Raw genomic sequence first — 24209 nt, 5'->3', positions numbered from 1 at the left:
AAAACGGTAGTTTATTTTCGTTTGCAATTATTTGTTTTATACAATGTTAGCGTTCTTAATGTAACCGTTTATATAATTATTATTATAATTTGACTGCCTCGTCGGTCTTGTGGCTAGGGTATAAGGTCACAGATCCAGAGGTTCTGGGTGCAAATTCCAAGGCGGGCCAATAAAAAGTTATTCGGTATTTGGTCGAAAAATCAGAAAGCGCGTTATGTAAAGCCTGAGATCTGTCCGGTCGTGTCTGATTTGCCGTCTTATCGGATTATGAGTGCGAGGGGATACACAGTGCACCTGCGTATATGTCCTACATGGCCGAGATTGGCCGTATTATAATAAAAAACAAAAATGTTTTATGTATAATAATTTATTGCGGACTCGTAAAACTAACGTATAATATCGTTCAGCGTCCACCAAACGCTATATAATCTTAACGCTAGTTAAAAAATTGGCATAAAATAAAAATATATCTATATTTCACTTGAGGCACAATAACATTTTCAGTATGATACACACTTAACTATCTTAAGTAATTGTATATCGTTTACATTTGTAAGTTTAACTTAGATTTGATAATTTTATCGATATATTCAGAAATCGATTACACAACTAAATTCGATTACAACACTAGCAGCTATTCCCGGCCTTTTTAATTTCTAACAATAAAAAAGTAATGGCATTATCTAGTCTGATAAAATATACGTTAGTATGAGAGATTTGAACGAAAATTAAATTGAAATATTTACATACTTTTTATTTTTAATTTAGATTTTATTTGACGAGTCGTTTCCTTTTAATTCGTCTTATAATAAATATAAAATATAAATTCGATTGAAACGAATATATTTTACTTTATAATATGTACAGTAAACTTACAAATGACGACGGCGTTTTTAACACGTTCTCACAGTTTCATTGAGATACCATGTTTCCATTGAATTCGATTTTTAATTGTCGTTTAAAATTGATATCTTTTGATATTTATCCCATTAATATTTTTAAAATATTACGGGTATATATTTATATATTTATATATGGCAACATAAAATCGAATCCAATATTTGTTTAAAACATGGCAAGAGTCGATGTATAGGAAATATGAACTAAAATAACAACATTCATTTGTTATGACTTTTCATGTTAGAAGAAAAACAAACTGTTTATAGAATGTTATGTCTATACAATAGTTTAAACTCACGACTCTTTTTTTTTAAATATAGATAGGAAAAGGAAATGTTTTAATTCACAAATACCAGATAAATGCAAGTTGCACTCACAAATCTATTTACAACCAATATTCAAGTACAGACTTTGGAAATTTAAAGTTTATCAAATATTGCAATTACAAATTTTATATTAATATACAAATGTTTTGTAAATATTTTTTTATTATTATAGTATCAACAGTCCACTGTATTAAATTAAGATCGATTTTAACTCCAGTAATAAGTAACGAGTTACGGGGTCATTGAGTACGGAACCATAAACACGTGAAACACACACGAGATAAGATTGTAGACATATGGTCAGGACACTTGCCAAGTTTCTCATTAAGCCCGCTCTTCACTATGGGATATGTTATATTATATCCTGCGATATAAATTTATATTGTACAGCAAATTTTTTTACACTGACTTGTTCGGTGTCTATTTCAAGTTTTCAAATTTGGAACAATATTTAAAATCTACTGGTGTTCCTATTCAATTTATATGCCATATTATTCCAAGAGTCTATTATTTATAAAATATTTTGTTGTGTAAATAAGTACATTATACTTTTAATAAGGCCTTCGTTTAAAGACACTGACATTGTGAGATATATAAACCACCTTTTGTAGTCATAGTTCTCAAAACATAAGATAGGAAGATGATGGTAATATATCTTTTATTTCAAGCTGTATTTTTCGATCGATCGAGGTTTATTTACAAATTATATTACCGTTCTCTGTCGATGCGACCTCTCGGCCCAAGTACATATCTGCTAGCAAATGAGTGGACGTAATACTCAATTCACCGATCGAAATTGTATGAAGTTTATATCTCGGGACAAAGTATATACCAAATTCCTCAGTGAAGAGCAAGCTTTAATTTCTAGATAGGATAGTTCTCATAGAGAGGGAAACGTCCTCGTCGGTGTCAGTCGGAGTCGCTGCCCGACTCGGACAGGCACAGGTCGTCGTTGAGCACGTCGCTGGGCAGCGCCGCGCCGCCCGCGCCCCCCGCGCCGCCCGCGCCGCCCGCGTCCGCCGCGCCTGGACACACGGGGGACACGTTACAAACGTTTCATTTCACTTGGTGGTGGGGCGTGTGCGAGCCCGTCTGGGTTGGTAGCGCCCACTCACATCAGATATTCTACCGCCAAACAGCATTGCTGTGTTCCGTTTTGAAGGGTGACAGAGCCAGTGTAACTACAGGCACAAGGGACATAACATTTTAGTTCCCAAGGTTGCCGGCGCATTAGCGATGTAAGGAATGGGTAATAATTCTTACAGCGCTATTGTCTATTTCTATCGTGTCGGATGCCGTCCCATCGGATTATGAAAGTGACGGAATGGAGAGTGGACCCGTGTTTGCTGGTCTTGAACGAAATCTTTACATATTTTACATGATTTGTTAATACTGTTAACAAAACAGTTTTAAAAAAATGTTGCAACATCCAGATTAATTAATAAGTTTGTTATCACTCCAATGTAATTGTAATCGTATATGCGGCCGTACCGTTCGTGAGCGAGTGGTGCGCACTGGAGTCGTTATCGTCGCTGTCGCTACCGCTACCGCTATCGCTGTCACTGTCACTAGATGAACTCGAGGAGCTGTCGTCTTGCCGCGACACCTAGAAATCAGATCACACAATTGACATCAATCTTATTATTATCCTATTTCTATTCTTATTTATAGAATGAAATGTCTTAAATGTCATCATATAGTTAACAAGATAATCGCCATACGAAACACAGATCGCGATTTAAATTGAATATCTAAATACTCACGGCGGAGGGAGGTTGCGGAAGGGGCGCGGGGGGCGGTGCGTGGCGGGCCGCCTGAGGAACGTGCGCAGACACGTGCGCTGGCACGTGTTGCGGAACATGCGCATGGGGGGCCACGTGAGGTTGCGCATGTGCAGGTATATGTTGCTGCGGATGTGCATGTGCGGGCACATGCGGCGGCGGCTGCGGGGGCGGGGACCGCGCTGGCGCTTCGTCAAACCCTATCATAGGCAGAGACGCGAGGGTGCTGTTGCCACCGGCTGACCATCTAAGGAAAAAAAAAAGTTAATATTAATTTAAAAAAACGCACGAGCGGCAATTTAATGACGTCCACCGATGCTTGTATTAATATAATTTATACGTTATACGTACGGAGCCTGTGGTGGAGACGTTTTGACTCGCGGAGGAGATCTGACCATGTTTTGTGATTTCTGTGCTCCATGATTAAACCGATTCTGAGTATTCTGTACACCGCTGGGACCTGCAACGAAGAGCACAATATTCACAATAAAAATATAAATTCAAATATATAATAATACTGTCACTTAATTTTTTTTTTAATAAATATTAATTAATCTGGCCTTTTTTGTAGTATATATATAAATTAACTGTTTACCTAACAAGATGGGCTTTGTGCAAGCCCGTCTGGGTAGGTACCACCCACTCATCAGATATTCTACCACTAATTACTAGCAATCTTGAGTATTGTTGTGTTCGGTTTGAAGGGTGAGTGGCACAATGGGCATAATATGTTGGCTCCCAAGGTTGGTGGCGCATTGGTGTTAAACAAGGAATAGTTATTATTTCTTACAGCGCCAATACCTATGGGCGGTGGTGGTTACCATCAGGTGGTCCATTTGCCTGTCCTCCTACCTATTGAAAAATAAAAATAAAAAAATGATTACCTGTGTTATTGGCAGTACGTCTGTTGGTAGCGACGCGAGTACGAGACGTCGATCTTTGAGTCGTGTTTGTGAATTCTGTGGTCACAGGGGTCAATGGTCGTTGCTTCTGGTTTGTTTCTTGTCTGGAAAATAAATGTTACTTATATATAATGTTAATCAGTTACAATTGTTTTCATTTACATATAATTAATATGTAGTATATATATTTACATAAATGTGATAATAATTACTTTTGCACATATATATTGATACTGTAAGAATTATAATCGTGTCCACACAGAAGGATACACCAATTACTTTTAAAAGGGATTCGAGATAATTAAAACATTTCAGTCAAGGGTGCAGATTAAATCCAGCCCCGAAGATCACTGCTGTCTATGAGCTTTCCGAGAAAGCTACAAAAGAAAATGATGGCAGTCTTGGTATTTCAATATATTTCGATTTCGTTCATATATATAATATTACTATTATATAAATAAAGGTGTACCTTTATTTTTTTAAATATTCTTAAGGATATATTTTGAACAAATCCACAGATTTCATTGAGGCATGCATTAGCGGAAATGAAAATACCACACGTTATGCTACTTCTAAAATAGATATAAAAATCGGTTCAAACTCAGATCGCCAAAATCGCCTATTGCTGAACCCAGTCTTACAAGCATTGCGACGCTAATCATTGTTTTTAATATTTCTGTCTTAAATGTTCTTATATGGTCACATATCTTTCTTTCTTTATCTTTTGGTAATGTGATTTACATGATAGGATAATTTGGCAAATAAAGACTTGTACGTATGTAAAGGAAGGGTTTATGGTTGCATAAAACCAGTACTAGGGTTACAATAAATAAAAAATAATAATTACCTCGTTTTTTTTACTTGAATATTACTTGAAAGCTTTTCCAATGTTATCTCCCCGGTAACTCTATCTATTATCAAAACACATTCTTTTGTATACGGCCGTTGACTTCCTTTAAATACTGTCTGTGGGACTCCAGCACCATCTGCAATTCAAAATGACAAAATAGGAAAAATAAACTTTAAATTTGGTTCAGCAAATCAAAAATAGGCTTTCCATTCAATTGATTATATAACACATAAAGCTTAACAAAGTATGAGTGATCATAGAACCTTATACACACTTAAAGTTAGCTCTTATTAAGCAAATAATTACATTATTAATGTAGGTAAAAGTAAAATTTAATGCTCACCCAAATGTGGTACAGTTACAGTCACTTGATTATTAGTCCCAACATCAACTGTTGCCATTTTATTGACATCCACCGAAGCTGGCTTGAAATCATCTTTAAAAAATTTTACAATTGTAACACATCTATAATTTTTGAAATAATATCTTATTTATTATATTTTTTAAATACAAACATAAGACATTGTTCTAGTACAGTGAAACAGTAGAAATTGACTTCTCAAACTAGAACTGGTTATAAATTACACAGGATTACAAAACTAAGCCAAAATTAAAAGAACAAAGTTGGCCCATTAAAAAAACCTATGACTTTTACCCAACAGCCAACAAATAATACATTGTAAGGAAACATATGAAAAAAGCTTTAACCCTTATCTTCACCAGGAAAAGAGGCTTGCCTTTTCATTTTCATGAGTTAGAGAAAGCAACATTTTTAACCCTAGCAAAATAGTTTAGAGAATATTTACAACATGATTTTAGTGATTTTTTTATAACCATGTATTATTAATACACATCCATTTTGAAACAGTATTAATTCATAAAAGTTTTATCCCTTTTTTAGTATTCATATTTATATAATGTTTTATTTAATGTATAAATATATTTCTGCATGTGAAGTTATAGTAAAGTAATCAAGTATTACTGATAAAGTTAATTATTAATTGATAAGTTAACAGTCTACACAAATAAACAACTAATATTGATTACAGAAAAAGTAGTTACTTGATCAATACAAGAATATTTCTGTTCAATTACATAATATTTTAACTAATACCCTTTTAAAGTTGAATTTAAAGGAAAATTCAACAGTAGTATTTTATGTAATATATACAATTTAAGCAGTCATAAGATGACTTATTTTTACAATAATAATTGAATTGTGTAAATTGCTCTATTAATACTACATCCTTAGGCAAAATCCATATTACTATCTAAACTTAAGTTGTTTTATAAGTGTCTACTATCTCTTGTGAACTTGGAAAATAATGTGTCATATTTGACACACATAAAACGCAAATAAGTGGTTTATAATATCCCCATTTATGGATCAGAATCTAAAATATATTTACAAGCTTCTATTTAAAATGTCTTTTTACAATGTGTGTGTGTCAAATCTTGCTACTGAATTATAAACCAATTTGCGGTAAAAATACTACCTAATATAATAAATTAAATTAAAAGCTATCCTTAACAGGAGAGCAAAACTTCAGCCAAAAATGAAGTAGTTAGTAGGCTGAATTTTTAATTTACTTTTGATGTTTTCAAAATGATTATGCTTATAAAAAAATCATGCTACTTACACTTAATAGTATGATACTGAGATGTCTTATTGTTGGTGAAGCTTGTGCCTAGTTTCAGCTCCCTTACATCATAGTTCAGACTATGTTTATCAGCCATCTTAGCTTTTCTCTGCCATATGTTTGCACCTATAAATAAAAAAAATGTGTGAATGTTTTTAATTGGATAGAAGTTCTATACAATACAGTAATGAAGAACAAATAGGTTTTATATCATAACCCAAAGATGTGCCTGTACTAAACTGTAACTACAAAATATAATTTTTTTGAAGCATTTTAAATATCTTGTAAAGATTAAGTATCATTAATAGTTATTACTTAATTATTATATTATCTTAATAAGTACAAAATTGGAACATTCGTATAATTAATTTTAAATCAAACTGCTTTCTCTGATAGTTTATACCTTGTTGAATAATAAGTTTTCTTTATATTACGAAATAATAATTTACGTGCTTTCACGGACTATGTCCGACACTCAAAAACTTAGAAAGGTTATGTGTCTGTTGTTTTTCTTGAGATTAGTGTTATGCATACGTATTACATTCACTTAACTACAGCTGACAAGCGAAAAATTTATTTTTGTCTAATTCAAGATTTTGCTTTGATATATTTATTGTTAAAGTACAAACCATATTAATACTAATAATGCCATCGATTTTTATATCACTGACCATTTAAAAGTAATTAATAAACGATCTAATATACAAAATATGGCAAAGTAATAAATTTTTTCTTCGTACTATACCTTTGAATATTTCTTTCGCCAAGGTTACACGTTGCTTATTCTTATAAAATTAATTTCATAATCAGCGAGATATTGCAAAGTTTTGCATTGCTAATGTGATTCTTTGAATCAAGAAAGATTGAAATAGTCCAAAAATTAGACATTGACTACTCTTTCGACCTAGTTCTCATGATGGACACGACGGTTGACGGCTGATCGGGTGACAATGACAATTGACATTTCAAAAACCATAGACATAAACATCTCGGCCTTGAGAAATGGTTTTTTTGAAACAGAGGTAATAAAATATTATTGACTAAAATTCTTAGTATTTGCTATTTCACTAAAAACCATGTGTATTATTTTTATTTATTTATCATTAGCTACTTATATTTTCTAATGTTTTCTATTTACTTTTCATTGCATCTAGACATACACAGACACAGCGAGGCAATCCAAGTACTCATCATATATTTTACAACGAAGGAAAAGGATTAATTATCACATTTTTGGATTAATGATGGACGTTATTCAAAGTATTTTAATGTATATATTTACCTTAGAAAACATTTACTAAAAATATTAGGTTTTTATAAATAAACGTTAAGTCAATTTTTAAATCTTAAACTCATCTTCTCGCTTGACAGTTGACATTTCTTTCTTGTGCTGACGAATTATGTCAAATAGGTTTATTTTGACTTAATATTTGGAGATTAAAAAAGCAGGTATTTCAAAAATAAGTAAACTGATATCTCTAGTTTTAAAATAATTTCCAAACTCGTTTTTTATCTTTTTAACATAGGTAGTCGTAGAAAAGTTTTTATGTCAATCATATACTAGAAATCCCTAGAAACCATTTGAAACTGAAAGTAAACAAAAAATGAAAAAGTCAATAACGCTCGATATCGATCCAACAATAATGGAGAAAAACATGAGGATTGTTAAGGTAAATATAAAAATTAAAATAAAGTTGAACGAGAAACCTTAGTATTACTGAAATTTCTAACGTAACGAACAACTTAGCTTTAAGTTTTTTCGTAGTAAAATCTATTTTAAAAATATGCTGTTATAGACATTCACTTTTTTGAAGTAAATTAGATGAGTATATATTTATACTTCTTAGTATAAAGATAATATTATTTAAGTCATTCTTAACGATTTCAGGAAAATTCTGTAGAAGAGGAATTTAATAAAATGTTGGCAGATGCGGTACCAACACAAATTGTTAAACCAAGGCCAGGTAATTAACATTTATATTATATAGTATTTCAATAAAAGTATAAAAGAACATGTTATATATATTGCAATCTTTTCAGGGTTTTGTGTAAAAACATTTACTAAACCAGACAGCAAAAAAGTATTTGTAAATGTTTGTCTAACCGAGGCTATTCCATGCCCAAGGGATATAACTAATGAGGAATTAATGCAAATTTTAAATTCGGAAGACCCATCAAGCTACAGAGTACCGATGAGTATTGGAGAAGGACGCATAGAACAAGATAAATCTGGGGCACCAGTTACTGTCTATGATGTTGCAGTCAATCCAGACTTTTTTTCGAAAATTGAAAAAGATGATCTCTTCCAAACATTTTTCCTTACAGTTGTTTTTGAAGGTTTACAAGATAAATATCAATTTGAATTGGATATGCAAAGATTTACAATACTTAAGAATAGAAAATCTATTGGAACGCTACAGTCCCACAGAATACAAATTAGAGATGTTAAAAATTGTGAGCAGAAAACGAAACCTTTAATTGAGGAAATACAGAAGCCAGTATTGAAAAAAACAGAAGTCTCTGCACCGAAGAAGAAACAGTTTATTTATAGACTAAGGAGAGAGCCTCCCACGGGAGAGATAAAATATTTACTAGCAGAATTCATGATCCCTGCATCAGTATGTATACAAATTTGAACATAAAATTTTAAACATTAAACTCAAATACAAGTATTATTATCTGTTGTGCTAACATACAATGATATATATTATAAACTGCAATTGTGGATCTAAGATTGCAAGTATGACATAATAGTAGCAATTTTTTTTGTTGCTTATTTTAGTAACTAAAACCAATATATTTTTAGGTTGACTTGAAAGATTTAAATTTAGAAATTGGTGAAGATAGATTAGTGTTGGCTTCTAAGGACAATTATGAGTCTGTGGACTTCTTTTTACCATGCAGCGTTGACCAGGATATTGTTGACGCAGAACTGAATAGAAATAAAGATGTAAGTAATGTGATATAACAATAATCTTGATTATATTAAGTATCTATAGGATAAAAGTATGGATTTGATGCAGAATATTTATTGCCTGACATTTTGGAGTCAGCTCAGTCAGTATCCATCTCTCTGATGCTTCTCTCACACTGCACTATTGCTCCACATGCCCTTACCTGTCACTTTGGGTCCTGGAACACTAGAATTTAAGTTTTACCTTTCTAATAACCTGGTTATTTATAGTGTTAAATCTGATAAAAATGATGGCTGCTTTTGTTGCTTCAACTAAATAAATATCTTTTTAAATGAAATGGACAATGATGAAATGATTGTTTTTCATAAAATATACCTATCATTAAATTTGGAATGTGGTAAATTATTTGTTTTGTTTCAGATGCTGAGTGTGAAAATGCCTATTATAAATTAATATTATAATTTTTTTAATTTAATAAATTTTGTAAGTACTCATCTGATTAAAGGTAGAAAATAAATAATCTTTTATTTAGTAACATGAGTGAATATGTTCACTGTTCACATATTAAAAAAAATATTTATTTTTATGCCCTTTACTTATTGCGAGAATAACTCTACATGATTGTTGAAGAAACTGGGACTACGGTTACCATCATCATGTAGCAAATGTTCAGATATTTTTTTGGTTGTCAATTGAAACTGGAATTATTAATTCTTTATTGTTAACAACAATTGAATAATCAGTCATATGCTATATTTTTAACCAAAATATGTAGTCTTGATTCTTGCTAACAGTTGAGTCTAGCTAAGGGTTAAAGATAGTTGTTATAAGCTTATCTGTTAAATTTAAAGCAGCAGTAAGTCGCTTATGGGATTCCTTACTAATGAAAATATGTTGCTTAAAGGACTATGATGTTAACATAATGTAAACTAGAAATACATTAAAACTATATTCATTTTTTAAATTAGGGGTTAATAATAAGCATGGATAAATATCACTGGTTTAATATGCATAAGAAGGTTATATTACAATTTATTTTCATCATAAATATGTATTTTAAAAAAATATTGTGATTTTTTATTGTTTAAGTAGTCTATATAATAGATACAAAAATAATGAAAAATGGCACATACTTACATATATTTTTAAAGTGTTTATTATAAAAAGAGGCGAAAGAAATTAATTGGAAGATTACATGATTCGAAGTAAATCAGTAAGTAAAAAAATTAGCTCGAACTTGTCGTAATTAAAAGAAAATTGATAACATTTTGTAAATAATGAAACAGATTTTTCTAAATACATTATTATTTTGGGTAACAAAATCTTATAACTTAAAATAGTTGTGATATTTTACTTATTTATATAATTATTTCTAATGCTGTTATAATAAGACTGCTCACGAAGGCAACATCAGCGATGCACGTAGTCTTTAATTTAATGTTAATTTATGATCAGATATGTCACAGTATATAGAACTATCATTTCTAATTTTAAGTATAAAATATTTTCATTCCATGTTTCATTATTAATTTTTAGTATTTCTATATTTCATTTAATAGTTAATTCCTATTGATTTTAAATTGTGATATTAACCGTAACAATTTATTTGTTGTTTAGATTTATCGCCTTTGAGCATTTCAATAATAAATATAAAAAGTTAATACAACTTTGCAAAATATAATACACTTAGGTATATGATATCGTAGAGATAAATAATATTAAAAACTTAGTAATGTGAGGAAAATTAACAAAACACCGTAAGGAAATGTTAATAAATCGAATCATTCATTCATTCATTCATTTCATAATAAATAATTAATATATAAATGATTTAGTGCGAGATGGACGTACAAAAAAAGGCGAAGATACAAAGCAACAAAGTAAAGTCTGATTTAACTGAGTAGCAGTTAACTTATACGGATTCAAATGCTGACGTTTTTTTAAATGCATGACTGGGCCAATGAAAATGAGATTTTCTTTCAAGAATTTTCCAACTTGGCAAAAGGTGTCTTTTGTACACACACCCGTCCTCTATATCTTCTGTGTATAGGCCTTGAGATTAGCCAAAATGTCTTGTGCCACGATAGTACATCCTTAATCAACGTACAGCAAGCATCGTTAAATAAATAAATTATTCTACATAAATGCAATATTGTAGGAATGTTTGTTTATATTTAGCTGCAATAAGAGCGAAATGACGCCTTAATTAAATTATAAAAATAGTTTATTACACTTTATTAAGTATATTAATTGAGTAACGATTTAATAAATACATTAGGAAGCAGCGAAATCTAGAATAGTTTTAATCTTATTACGATTCATCCGTAATAATAAATAATATAATTGATATTAAAGTTTTTCAAAAATAATTATAGCCAAAGTCACCGATGATCCTAATGATACCCCATACATCCAAATCTGTTTAGGCATACATGAGCCATTCAAATATATCACTCCTTCAGGCAGTAATGTAATTAGACGAATACTGTTTTTCTTACATGATCATTCAGATCTAAATATAAATGAGATAATTAATATATAAAAATGTTAGAATCTATTTTTATAGAACAGTGATAAGTCGAAAAACATAGAATTACTCGTAGACAATGGATGTAATATGGCGCCAATAACTTAATTATTATCTGACTACTATAATCATGTCAGTGCTGTTTCAATATCCTTGTAGCTTTGAGAGATTGATTAGAAGGCAAGGCAAGGAATTAATTATTAATTAAGTTATTCAACGGTTAATATTACTCAGTTGAGGTTGTGCAATTTAAACAAAAAAAATTTTGCTCAATTAAAAAATATAAGTAGACAATATGGATAGGAAAAACAGATTAAATTTGAGATTCATAAATATACGCAAATGCACAGATTACAAAGAAATAGCTTTTATAAAAATATTAACAAATTTATCGGCCATTCTCCTTTATAATTCGTCTATCACAGCCGAAAACTTACCAAAATGACCTAACCTACAATATTCATAAGAATAAAAATGAAATCCTATATGAGACCTCATCGGATATTACTAGTTATGCTAGTCAACAGACGCTTGCCAGAGCAGAGATGACAACAGATCGGAATACACGTAACATAAGTACACACCTCACTCAGGGTTCACCGAAAACACACATTCGTATAATTAGTATTTGCAAGTATAAATTTTGTATTTTTGATGACTTTTATTCAAAATAAATTATTTAAAAAAAAAACTTACATTTTTTTATGCACTAAGATTAACACTTAAACTGTTTTTATATCATTATAAATAATATTTCGTGTCAACCCATGTGCATTTTTAATAAATGCTCAGTTATACGACAAAGGAATGACTATAGGCTTTTATTACGTTAAACGTTAGCAGCATCAAGCAGTTATTATATATAGTTAAATAATTATGCAAGTATTAGTTGAGTTCTCTGTTAGACCATTGAAGTTACATTTGTAATTGTAAAAGTATTTACTAGCCTATGATAGGTGTATTTGTATAGATCTATTCATTTCGAAGGTTGACCCTTCAAATAATTGGCATTCTTTAGTATAAAGTCACTCGTTCTTACAAGATGTCGCAGTGTGCGTATAATGATTAACATAAGAGTAAGGACAGCAAAAAAGTTACAAATTAGTTGAGATTACTTTGGGTTTTAAGATCATAATGGATTCTGAGGAACATCAAATTAATTATAATATTTTAAATAACTAATTATATATGTTGTTGGTGGATTTATGATTTTAGAATTAAAAACTAATAACCTCATTACAATATGCTGTTACTTGAGTACTCAAATTATGGTAAATATAATATATATTTAGTTAAAATGGAACAGTTGTAAACATTGCCATTATGCATTGTTACCATTAATTTGCACATTTATAAAAAAACATAGCTTCCATTTTGTATACGTTCCATATTTAAAATTTTGAAGAAATTTGTTAAAAATCTATTATTTTAGTTACTCGCTAATATTGCGACGAATCTTGTCTGTATATAACATTAGAGTTCATCTCTAAAATTTATATGACTTTTGATTTCAATATTATTTATACCCGGTATTTCATTATACCTCGTTAAATGAGGTTTAATTTCTTCAATGAGGCGAGCGTAATCCTTCGGTTGGAATGTAACGACGCGAGTAGCTCTGTGTTGGTCGCGGTTTAAGTACAGCTTGATGGTCGGATAGCTCTGGATGTGTTCGTGTTGACAGATATTCCTCTCGGTGATGCAGTTCACTTTGCCAAACTGTAAGCTGTTCTCGAGGTGCTGGAATAAAAACTGGTATAAAAATGCTGATCGATTATGTAAAGTAGTTATTGGTTACACAAATAAAAATAAAATACTTGAGCTATGGATGAATATTGCTTGCGATAGAGACCAATGGCGAACTCTAGAGGAGGCTTTCACCTTCCAGACGAGGGGTTCTTCTTAGTTATACATATATGATTAAAAATTTAATTTTTGAAAAAAAAAGATACTTAGATAATAAGAATATACTTAAGAATATTTTATTTTCTTTGTAAATTTGTATAATTATTATTTATTATTACTTGAGCTATGATATTAAAATAAAATTTAATTAAGCTCAAAGATAAATACTTGTAATAAGGTTCGAACAGGTTGATTTATTGTCAATTCGGAATGTGCTACTTTTCCTTTAATGCAAATACTATCCATAGTTACAAATAGATTATAATACGAGTAATTTCATAGGCATTAATACTTACAAATGCAGCGATAACAAAGTCAGGATACATCACATAGCAGTGGTAGCATCTGGGCGAATGGAAATATATCAGCCACGGTTTCTTGGTGCTGAAATAAAATAATTAAAAATATAATCTATACTTATAAAATAACATGTCCTAACTGACTGATTCATCATCGCCGAGCGTACACTATTAAAGCTAGGGCCATGAAACTTGGCGAGTATGATCGTTTTATTGAGTAGACACCCACTAAGGAAGGGTTTTTGGATATTCTACCCCTAATGGGTTGGAATAAGGGTTGACAGTATAAATGGAAGTCCTTCACTTTTAAGTTAGAAACATGAAACTTAATTCTTGGGCTACTGATTAAAAATGAGTGGATATTCTACCCTAAGGGTAGTGGTGAAATACACACCAATGTAGTATACAAAGAGGTCTTAAATTAACGTTATATTTTAAGTTAATCTGTAAATATATTCAACTTCCACGCGTGCAAAGCCGCGGGCAACTGCTAGTATTTCATAAATTTGACGATTTAGGATTTAACATCTGATAAATAGTTTTTTTTAAATGGCTGCTTATCTCGTGCCATTTCACGCACACTATTTTAATGTTACTTAGCATCACATACTTTTGGATTATTCTTGATTAATTCTGTGTTTTCTTGTTAAAGGGATCGATCTTCAATGAACCTCAGCAATCAATCAACCTTACTTTTTATCAATTACATTTACTTTAGATCAATAAACCTTACTATTTATAATCAAAAATAGAAACCTGGAACAGGTGTTGATTGTTTAATATAACATTTACCTTTTTGCTTAAAGCGTGAAATGAAGCCATTTGAGTTACATTGTTTACTTTTTTCTCAATAACCGTAAACAAAAAAACTTAAATAAAATATGTATATGTTAACCTACATCACATATAGAATTTCTCACCACCTTCGAAAAAAAATACAAAAGAAATATTAGAGTTAAATATACAAAGTACCGTCTGTTTTTTATTATTAGCACTTTTTTCCAAATCTATCTGTAACAAGTTTTCTTTTATTGACATTGGAATATTAAGTAATATAATCCTAAAGGAATCATCGGTTGATTTCTTGAGGCATTGAGTTTAATGATGACCTTAGGATTTTTAGTATTGTTACATTATTTTTTCATATATTACCTGCTGGGATATAATTCTTCGGCTATGACGTTCTTTGTGAAAGATTGCCAGTTAAGTTTCGCAACTTTGTCGTATATGTAATCAAGCGCCCAGTCCAGGATGTAAGGCGCTTGCGTTTGGTGCTGCAAGCTTATTCTAAAATTAAAACAGATTTATTTAAAAAAAACTGTAAGAAGGTTGTTGATATTTATTATAAAACTTTTTAGTTAATTTGTTAATATATATTTCTGTAAACGGTAATGTCTCACAATGTTAATGTATAGAGATTTTAGGTATTACCAATAATAGCATATAGGTGCTATTTATTTAGAAATTAAGGAGATATCCGCAGTACATATGCGTATGTGGTCTTGATGTGTCTTAATAAAAAAAATGTATGAGTTAGAATAATAAAGGTATCGTAAATATGTACAAGATGCTGGTAAAATAATTAGGTGACCGAAACAGCCTAATGAATAGAACAAGTGGATTTCAACCGAAGGCAACGGATCCAAATCCCTAATACGATTTCAGGTGCAGGAATTGTATGCAAGATTTTTTTTGGACGGTACTTAAAAAATAATCATGAGTGACTTAATGAATCTGATGAACATAGCCCCACGTATAATGTAATAATATAATTATAATAATGCCGTTCTGACTGATTTTTGCCGCAGCGGCCAATCTTATTGGAGACCAGCCAACGACGCATGATGTATTATAGGGCAATAGTGTGTGCGCAAACACAGGTGCACTCTCTATTTCGACACTCATTATCTAATGGGACGGCAAATTCGACACGACCGGAATGTGTTCGAGCGCAGGACTAACAGCTTCACGTGCTTTTTGAGGCAAGGGAGTGTATACACCTCCAACTTTAAGACTACGGGGTGTTCTGAGAATTTTTAGATAGTAAACCCAATAACTTTTTATCAGCCCGACCTGGGGTTTGATCCCATTAATCTATCAACTAGACTTACGAGCCAGTCAATGTATAATGTTGATACATTACGACCATCGCACCACAGTAAAACTCATCAAGAGCGTTTGAAGTTGCATCATGATACTCTAAGGTGGGCTGGCGAATTTAATTCGACGCTTCCAGAAAATTTGTTTTTATTTACCATTGAGCATGTAATCATATATAAGTACAAATTAAGCACATGATAACTCAAATCAGTGTTTGCATGTGTCCAAGCACACAATCTTCAGTGAAATTTGAGGTTCTCTAGTCATATATGGAAACTCATTTCATTGTTAAAAAATGTACTAATAAATACAGAATACTAACGTATTAATGTGACTATTCGGGTCAAGCGGGTAGACTTTTGCAACGGGGCTGCGTATGATGTTACAGATCGAGAGCTGTAGCACGCCACAATCGATTATCCCCACCTTCACGTAATCCAACGGTCTCAACTGCGGAAACAAAAACATATATGTACATTACTTATTTACGTTATTTAGTTTAAATTATTTTATTACACAAAACATCTTTGTATTTTCAAACATAATCGTGTCGAGTAAGCCCTACTCAACAAATAACAAAACTAATAAAACCATTCTATACTAATGTTATATACGCGAAACTAACTCCGTCTGACTGTCTGTGACGTATTCACAGCTAAGACAACTGATATTACTTCATTCAAAAATTTGGTATGAAGGAAGCCTCAACCCCAACGAAGAACATAGGCACCAACACCGCATATTGAACTATATTTTTGAAAAAATCTAACGGGATAGTTAACAAACAAAACAAAATTAACTAACAAAATATTTTAATATTTTCTCTGTGTAAATCCGTTTGTGTAGGCTCGCTCATCAGATATTCTACCGCCAAACAACAGTACCGGGCGGTATTGTTGTTATGAAGGGTGAGTGAACCAGGTTAACTACAGATACAAGACATACCATATTATCAAGGTCGATGACTCACTGGCGATGTACTTATTATTTCTTACAGATATTTCTTACAGCGCCGATGTTTACGGGCGGAGATGGCCACATGCCATCAGATGCCATTAGCCCATGCGCTTACCTACTACAAAAAATAAATACCCGTTTGGCGACGAGCCTCCACTCGTGGCGGATGCGGTCGCAGGCCGGCCCGCAGCGCGCCGGCAGCAGCGCGCACGCGCACACGCGGCCCGCGCGCCCCGCGCCGCCCGCGCCGCCGCCCTCCAGAGTGCGCGCCTCCTGTGCCGACAGCTCCATGTCTGGAACGTGACCCAGCTTGAGTGACGCACTCGTCGACTAGTGTCGGGGCCGGTGCGGATTTGGGTGAGGTCGATTCGAAAATAGTTTTTGCTGACGGACCCTCCCGGTCACATAACATGACTTTGGACATTCCTTAGGTAAGTGCGAACCGTAGAATTTGTAATATTTTAAGCCAGATTTTCTGATTGACTGATTTTCCCACTGGAAATCATCAACATTTTCACATAAACATGCGACAGTTTATCGTTCCTCCTATCGGCTCTGATTACTATACTGATTTTTTTTTTTTAAATGCGGCGTCCGGTCAAATGTCGCCCATTCAATCCGGTGAAAACAAATTATAATGTGAATTGTCGCAGCCATATGCCGAATAATAACCCATAGTAAAACTCACCGGAAGTTTCTATGAGGAGTTCTATGAACTCTATGATTTCATCTTTGTTCGAATCTCCGACATATCTGAATCTGTTAGTGCCGTTCTGTACGAGAATCACGGGTTCATCTTGTGCCACTTCGCGACAATACTTATCTGTGGTAGAAGTGCAGGACATAATGCCAAACTGAAACATAAAAAGTACTTTTTAAAATATACAAATCACTAATAAATAAAAAAACCGTAAATTCTATTAAAATAACTTAAGTCAAAGTATAAAAATAATATTTTTTTCCATTTATAAGATTATTAAAAAATATACAATACATTTATAATATTTCAGCTTTACGTAGATCTATTCAATCACCAAGGCGTTACTCTATGATAAATTATTATAAGCGTGCATTAGTAGGAGTGATTAACGCACGTGTTCATAAGATGATTTAAAGTACGTGAGACGACTAAAATTAAAGACAGCAAAAAGAACTAATTAATTTAAATTTTTTAAAAAGAAAAACGTTATTAAAAAACCAATAACTTGACGTGGACGCGCGCTCCTTCTTCCTTTCCTGCTTACATCATTACATTACAATTTATAAGTCTGATTAACATTTTTGATTATTTTTCAAGGGATTCATAAAAAAACTTTTAAAATAAATGACTAAGACAAATTAATTAATTTAAATGACTAAGACAGTTAATAAATAAATAATAATAACTTTCAAAATGTATAAATATCATGTCTGATATAGACTATCGAATTGGTGAATTAGCAATAAGGTAATCTGTGCCACCGTTTTCTGATGTTTGGCACATTTAACAACAGTAATATTATGAACTATCATAACTCACACTGATTCCAGAATCCAACAATTCAAAGCTAGCCTGAGTGAATGGTTCCTCCAAGTGTTCCCACGAGACTTCGTATGGTGCTATAAGTAGCACCCATATGCCCATTTCTGAAAACAAAATAATTATCGTTTTTTAGTTTTGTTCCCACGCTAATAAATAATATTTACACAGCGGTAGAATTTTCTTAACCGGATATATGGCTTTTTAATTAAACATGTATTTTTTTATAACTAATTCTCTCCGGGTAGACGATAGTACGGTTTGATTCCGTATTTATCTTGGCTGTGATATTTTACAAATTGAGAACTTCCAATTTTCAATTTTATTGTTGTTGGCTACTGACGAAATTAGTCCATATCATAAATTAAAAATATGTTCAGAGTATGCAAATTATAAATTTGAATTTTTAATAATGAAAATATAAATTTCGATCAATTGACTAACACTAGTTACATATCCGCAAGCATATTTTATACGATGACTTAATTTATTAAAAATACTTTGTATCGGCGTCCACCGCAGGCCACTCGGGCCAGCGGCGCGCAGTACCTGCGGCGAGCACGCGCTGCAGCTCGGACACGGACAGCGAGTGCAGCGCGCGCGCGTGCGCGGCGCGACGCAGCGCGGCGGGCGCGGCGCCGCGCACGCGCTGGAACGCGCCGCCCGCCTTCAGCAGCGCCCAGCCCGCCGCGCGCTCCCACTGCAGCGAGCGGCACAGCTCCTCCAGCGCCGAGCAGTCCAGCACGCCTGCCACGGTCACGAGAGTTATTGTTGTATTAGTGTAGTCTAATCCGACCACAGGAGAACTGAATACAAATGAACAACTTTGACACAAAAATGGTGTATAACTTAGCAGTTCGACCGCCTCGTTGGTCTAGTGGCCTGTTATAAACTTATTGAATTTTTCCATCCAAAAATTCTCAGTAACAACTTAAAGTTGGAAGTGGGTACACTCCCGTGCCTTGAAAAGCACGTAAAGCCTTTGGTCCCGCGCTTAAACTCCTCCGGTTGTGTCGGTTTTTCCATATCATCGGATTATAAGAGTGACGCAATAAAGAATGCCCCTGTGTTTTCGGACACATTTGTACCATATAATATGTCCCGCGTAGTTAGTAGGTCGGGCTCCCATGAGCTTGGCCGCGATAACCGAAATCGGGCGGACAACATTAATCAACTTAGCAGAGCTATTAGCTAACTGGGAAAACATTTTGTCTTATGACTTATGAAGCTACATTTACAGTTCGCTTAACAGAAACATATTTTTTCTGGAACTGATATTTTCATACTTAAAAAAATATATTAAGATATCAATTCAATTCGATAAACATCAATAAAAAAAAATTCGACCACTGACGTTGTTTAAACCGCAAACTAAAATACTATTTTTGAAGGCTAACTTACCAAAGTTCATCTCAGGTAACGCCATTTGCATTTGATGTAATAGTAATATGTTATCATCCTCTTGTGTAGTGAAATATAAAACCCAAGGAGTGTAATGTCCATTGCGAAGATTGTTTCTAATTTTCTGCAAGATACGTTTTATTAAATTAAACTTCTTTTTATATCTCTATCATATAGACTTCTTAGAATTCCACGGATTCACTGGGCTCGGTCGTGTGGCAAAGAGAGAAACAGTTCCCGAGACTTGCCACCTGAGTGTATATAGGTTTAAGGTCATGTAAAGGGATAATACGCATGACTCGCCTTCACTGATTGTATTGTATCTTACCTGTTTAGCCAAATTTGGTTGGACCCTGTGATCTTTAGATATTTGTTTTAACATTAAACAACAAACAACAACAGGAAGTTCTCCTGCAGTTCTTTAGCCATCTGTATGTGTAAATCTATTTGTGGTGTTGAAATAATTTATTTGACTTCCGGAGCACTTTCTTTTAAGGATTTGTTCAGTTCAGTTTAAAAACATTTCCAACTCTACCAATTTTTTTTACTTTGCCTCAAGAATATTTTTTTGTTGACACATTACTCAATCAATAATCTCATCTTTCAACATTACAATTATTCATATTTTCAAATTTATAGTTAAACCAGCCAACCAGTCTTTAAATTTATGATAAATTTTACTTAACAATGTTAAATGAGTTTGAAAATCACTAGAAATTGCTATTAAATCATCTAAATATGCAAATACATTTGAATCGAATTCTACACCAAAAAGTTTGTCTACTAATCTTTTATAGTTAATTTAGATGATTATAGAGAGATTATGCTGATATACCTATTGCTTAGATTTAAATGCTTACCTGTAAAGTTTTCAATCCAATTTCCTCTATTTTTGGAAGCATTTCGACAACTTCTTGGATAATTTCCTTTTCATCCATGCTTGATATCTCTTTATGATTCTTATTGTATTTGAACACAATTACTGTTTCGGGGTTATTGCTTATACGTTGCCGAATATTTTCAGCTATGACCACAGTGGCGAGACCATTCTGAAAAAAAATTTAATGAACTAATAAAAAAATTACTGTAATTTCATTTTAATATACAGGGTTATTGGTAATTCGACGTATTCCCGTTAGGAGGTGATAGGGGCAACTATTTGCAATAATTTTAACCCCTATATGCATGATGCAAAAGTGAACCATTTTTGAGCTATCACGTTTTTTAGATTTTTTCAAAATAAGTTAAAAATGTAACTTCAAAAATGTATTTAAAAAAAGCGTCCTTTGTGGTCATTTTATTTCGGTTGTTTTGAAATAAGTTCCTAGTTGTTATACATTTTTGGAGAGCTAAGAAAACGGTTATGTTTTTAAAATAATCTGCAGGACAAGTTTCATAACGATTTTTTTTGTTTTTAAGGTATTTTTGTGGGAAAAAAAATCAAAAAAATATTGTAATAATATCTTTTTCCGTCTCGCATTTTTAAATTTGGACCGATAATTATTGTTTTAATATTGACAACTAACCAGTGTTTATTCGTTTTTATAAATCAGAAGAAAAAAATAGATTTTAATTGATACTTTTTTTACATGTTGTTCACGAGACATTCGTAGATAATGTCGAAATATCGAGCTCCACCAAATAAAAATAAAAAACATGGTAAATATCCCATTTTAAATACTGATGGTAATAAAAATAACCATGTTAATTTAAAATCTTATATAAAAACACTTAAGAACTATTGAATTTATTGCTAAGAGCTATTAATACCAAGTGGATAAGAAAGTCAGTAGTTAATTAATAAATTACAAATTGTAGGGAAAGCCTAAGTTATTTATTTTGTATGAATTGTCAGAAGCAATTGTTAATTTAGAGAAACATATTAAATAGTCTCTGTAAAATGCTAAACATGTTGTCGCTAATCTTTTAGTTTTTTTTTTTCAAGATAAAGATTAAAAACATTTTAAAACAATGCTAATGTATGAAATTGTTGTGATTTTTTGGACAGTGTAAGGTTATATATGTGTTTTATACTTACAAGATGGTAAGCAATTCTCAAAATTGCGTTTTTACCTATATTATCTTCATTTAAAACATATAAAATAGGTTTATCAGTGTTCAAAACTTGAGTTATTGTGCCCACATGGACTCTACTGCGCACAAATTTGATTATGAAATCTTCTAGAGCATCAAATGTATGGGCACCATTATAACGAAGATAATTTCCAGTCTTGCCCTGATTTAAAAAAAGAATACTTAAAATTGGAATTTAAAAAAATAAGTGCATGGTATAATTTAAACACATACTTACATTAGGATAAAACAGAAGTGTAGGATAACTACCAATCCTCATATTATTGTAACAAAATGAATTATAATACTTGCAGTTTACAGCTCCTACATTTATCTAAAATAGACATTAATGACATGTATTATTTTAAATAGTATAATAAATGAGTCTGTAACTAAACTAAACAGTAACATAAGAGCTTACGATTCTCTCATAAACTTTAGCCAAATTTTTCCAGTGTTTGGCTAAATTTTGACACGGAGGACAGAATGGAGAATAAAAATTAATGAAGCATAATCCTTCACCCAAATATGAATCTGAAAAAAAAAGTCATAATAACGAAAACATGGATACAGAGATTAACTATTTGTTAAAAAATAATATGCATTATTTTAATGAATTATTCAGAAAGGGATATTCTAGGTATATTAATATAATTGTCTGCATATATGTATAGTTCATTAATCTATTTATGTACTTCATAATTTTATATAACATAATTTTAACATAAGTTGAAACTTAGTGGGACAAAACAGAGAGCCTACATTTTAGCCGAAGTTGGTAAACAATAGTACAATAGTCAATTTGAGACAAGAGATAATATAAAAAAAAGTTGAAAACAGTTTAAATTATACATACAGAAACCATCTGCAGATAATGTTTTAACAAATGGATCCTCATGATATAGTCCATTGAAATACAAATCATTGTATTCACTTTGTGAATGGTAATCATATTTCCTAGTATATGATTGTTGTGATCCATATAAATCATATTTGTGTCTTTTCTGAGGATCCTTTAGAGTTTCATAAGCCTCCGTGATTTCAAGGAATTTCTTCTGTTCACCTTTGTCCTACATGAAAATAATAGTAAAAAAAAATGTTTATAAATGTCACACAGCTAGATTCTTAATATGAATTTAATATTTTTAAATTATATAATTATATTTATCATTGCTTTTATTTCTATGAAGTTGTTTAGTTTTGAGAATAAACTTTAAGTTAATGTGTTTAGATTGAGTTTTCTGTGTCAATTCTTTATTAAATATTTTATCAGCACCAATTCATCAAGCTTCTAAGATAAGTGACCTGATTACACTTTAACGGATTTTGTATTATGTTTCATAAGAGTACAAGAACATGCAATATCTAGTGTTCACCCACATACTGCCCACACAAGTTACAAAACACATGCACAATTTTATACATAAACTTCTAAGAAAAACTAGAATTTTAATACATTTTGTACTTCAAATATAAAATATGGATATAATATGGATACTTTAAAAAGAAAAGCCATAGTTGTTATGGAAAAACTTTTAATAAATCAATTAAATATATAAAACAAATGTTATTAAAGATTTAATTTAAATTTTTGAAGCAAATTATGATTTTTCTATAAAATTATTTAATTATAATTAATTTTCTCTACTCACAGAATTTTTATCAGGATGTAGTTTCACAGCCAGCTTTTTGTACGCCTGTTTTATCTCTTGTGTTGATGCTCCTTTGGCTACCCCTAATAGTTCATAGTACGAAACATCGGTCATTGCACTTTTGGTTAATATCAATAGGACTAGAATAAACTTAAGCCTGAAAAATCATAACAGAAAAACACCATATTTACACAATAATTCCATTTTATAATTTCCACTAAGTTTTTTAGTTTTTGTACTTACATTTTTGATTTATGCTGTAATTATGTAGGAATTGAAATATTAAAAAATATTATATTATGCGCTTACGCTACATAGGTTAATAGTAAATTACTTTCGAGAATATTGTTTTCCCATTTAGGAATTAGGATTTTTTTGAGAATGGAGAAGTGTTATTGAATTTTGAAAGTTGAACTTAATTCTTTAATTTTGCTTTTGACAACTATGTTTTTTTAATTCTTT

General features: G+C 31.8%; 3 protein-coding genes across 5 annotated transcripts in view; 1 reads left to right on the top strand and 2 right to left on the bottom strand.

The window, feature by feature from the left end:
• Nucleotides 1-349: 349 nt before the first annotated feature.
• The window catches only part of LOC113403950 (ell-associated factor Eaf), a 100072-nt gene continuing 76212 nt past the window's right edge, over nt 350-24209 (bottom strand). Inside the window, exons 1-9 of one of the 3 annotated variants that reach the window (XM_064216134.1) lie at nt 18384-18387; nt 6400-6527; nt 5103-5195; nt 4757-4895; nt 3892-4013; nt 3359-3467; nt 2990-3254; nt 2718-2832; nt 350-2251 (exon numbers count right to left, since the gene is read on the bottom strand). In XM_064216134.1, the coding sequence (XP_064072204.1) occupies nt 2136-2251; nt 2718-2832; nt 2990-3254; nt 3359-3467; nt 3892-4013; nt 4757-4895; nt 5103-5195; nt 6400-6496 (1056 nt within the window). In that variant the 5' untranslated portion in view covers nt 6497-6527; nt 18384-18387 and the 3' untranslated portion in view covers nt 350-2135. Of the gene's footprint in view, nt 2252-2717; nt 2833-2989; nt 3255-3358; nt 3468-3891; nt 4014-4756; nt 4896-5102; nt 5196-6399; nt 6528-7144; nt 7349-18383; nt 18388-24209 lie in introns of those variants that run through there. The other 2 variants (XM_026644626.2, XM_064216135.1) reach the window with 2 other exon arrangements.
• Nucleotides 7808-9834, top strand: LOC113404890 (PIH1 domain-containing protein 1-like). The gene is made up of 6 exons (XM_026645966.2): nt 7808-7848; nt 7926-8069; nt 8288-8363; nt 8440-9017; nt 9206-9349; nt 9735-9834. Exons 2-6 carry the CDS (start codon nt 8004-8006, stop codon nt 9765-9767), a joined length of 897 nt encoding a protein of 298 aa, XP_026501751.1. The 5' UTR covers nt 7808-7848; nt 7926-8003; the 3' UTR covers nt 9768-9834.
• LOC113404128 (dnaJ homolog subfamily C member 10-like) overlaps nt 13290-24209 on the bottom strand; it is a 61125-nt gene continuing 50205 nt past the window's right edge. The window contains exons 12-26 of the mRNA XM_026644906.2: nt 23748-23904; nt 22952-23165; nt 22517-22629; nt 22334-22429; nt 22061-22258; nt 20883-21071; nt 20023-20146; nt 19171-19368; nt 18622-18728; nt 17791-17956; nt 17238-17395; nt 16468-16595; nt 15198-15332; nt 14043-14130; nt 13290-13581 (exon numbers count right to left, since the gene is read on the bottom strand). Of these exons, the coding sequence (XP_026500691.2) occupies nt 13315-13581; nt 14043-14130; nt 15198-15332; nt 16468-16595; nt 17238-17395; nt 17791-17956; nt 18622-18728; nt 19171-19368; nt 20023-20146; nt 20883-21071; nt 22061-22258; nt 22334-22429; nt 22517-22629; nt 22952-23165; nt 23748-23904 (2338 nt within the window). The 3' untranslated portion in view covers nt 13290-13314. The remainder of the gene's footprint in view (nt 13582-14042; nt 14131-15197; nt 15333-16467; nt 16596-17237; nt 17396-17790; nt 17957-18621; nt 18729-19170; nt 19369-20022; nt 20147-20882; nt 21072-22060; nt 22259-22333; nt 22430-22516; nt 22630-22951; nt 23166-23747; nt 23905-24209) is intronic.

This window comes from Vanessa tameamea, chromosome 10 (genome assembly GCF_037043105.1).
Source record: "Vanessa tameamea isolate UH-Manoa-2023 chromosome 10, ilVanTame1 primary haplotype, whole genome shotgun sequence".
NCBI lineage: Eukaryota > Metazoa > Arthropoda > Insecta > Lepidoptera > Nymphalidae > Vanessa > Vanessa tameamea.
This window is presented reverse-complemented; position numbering and strand designations above follow the sequence as displayed.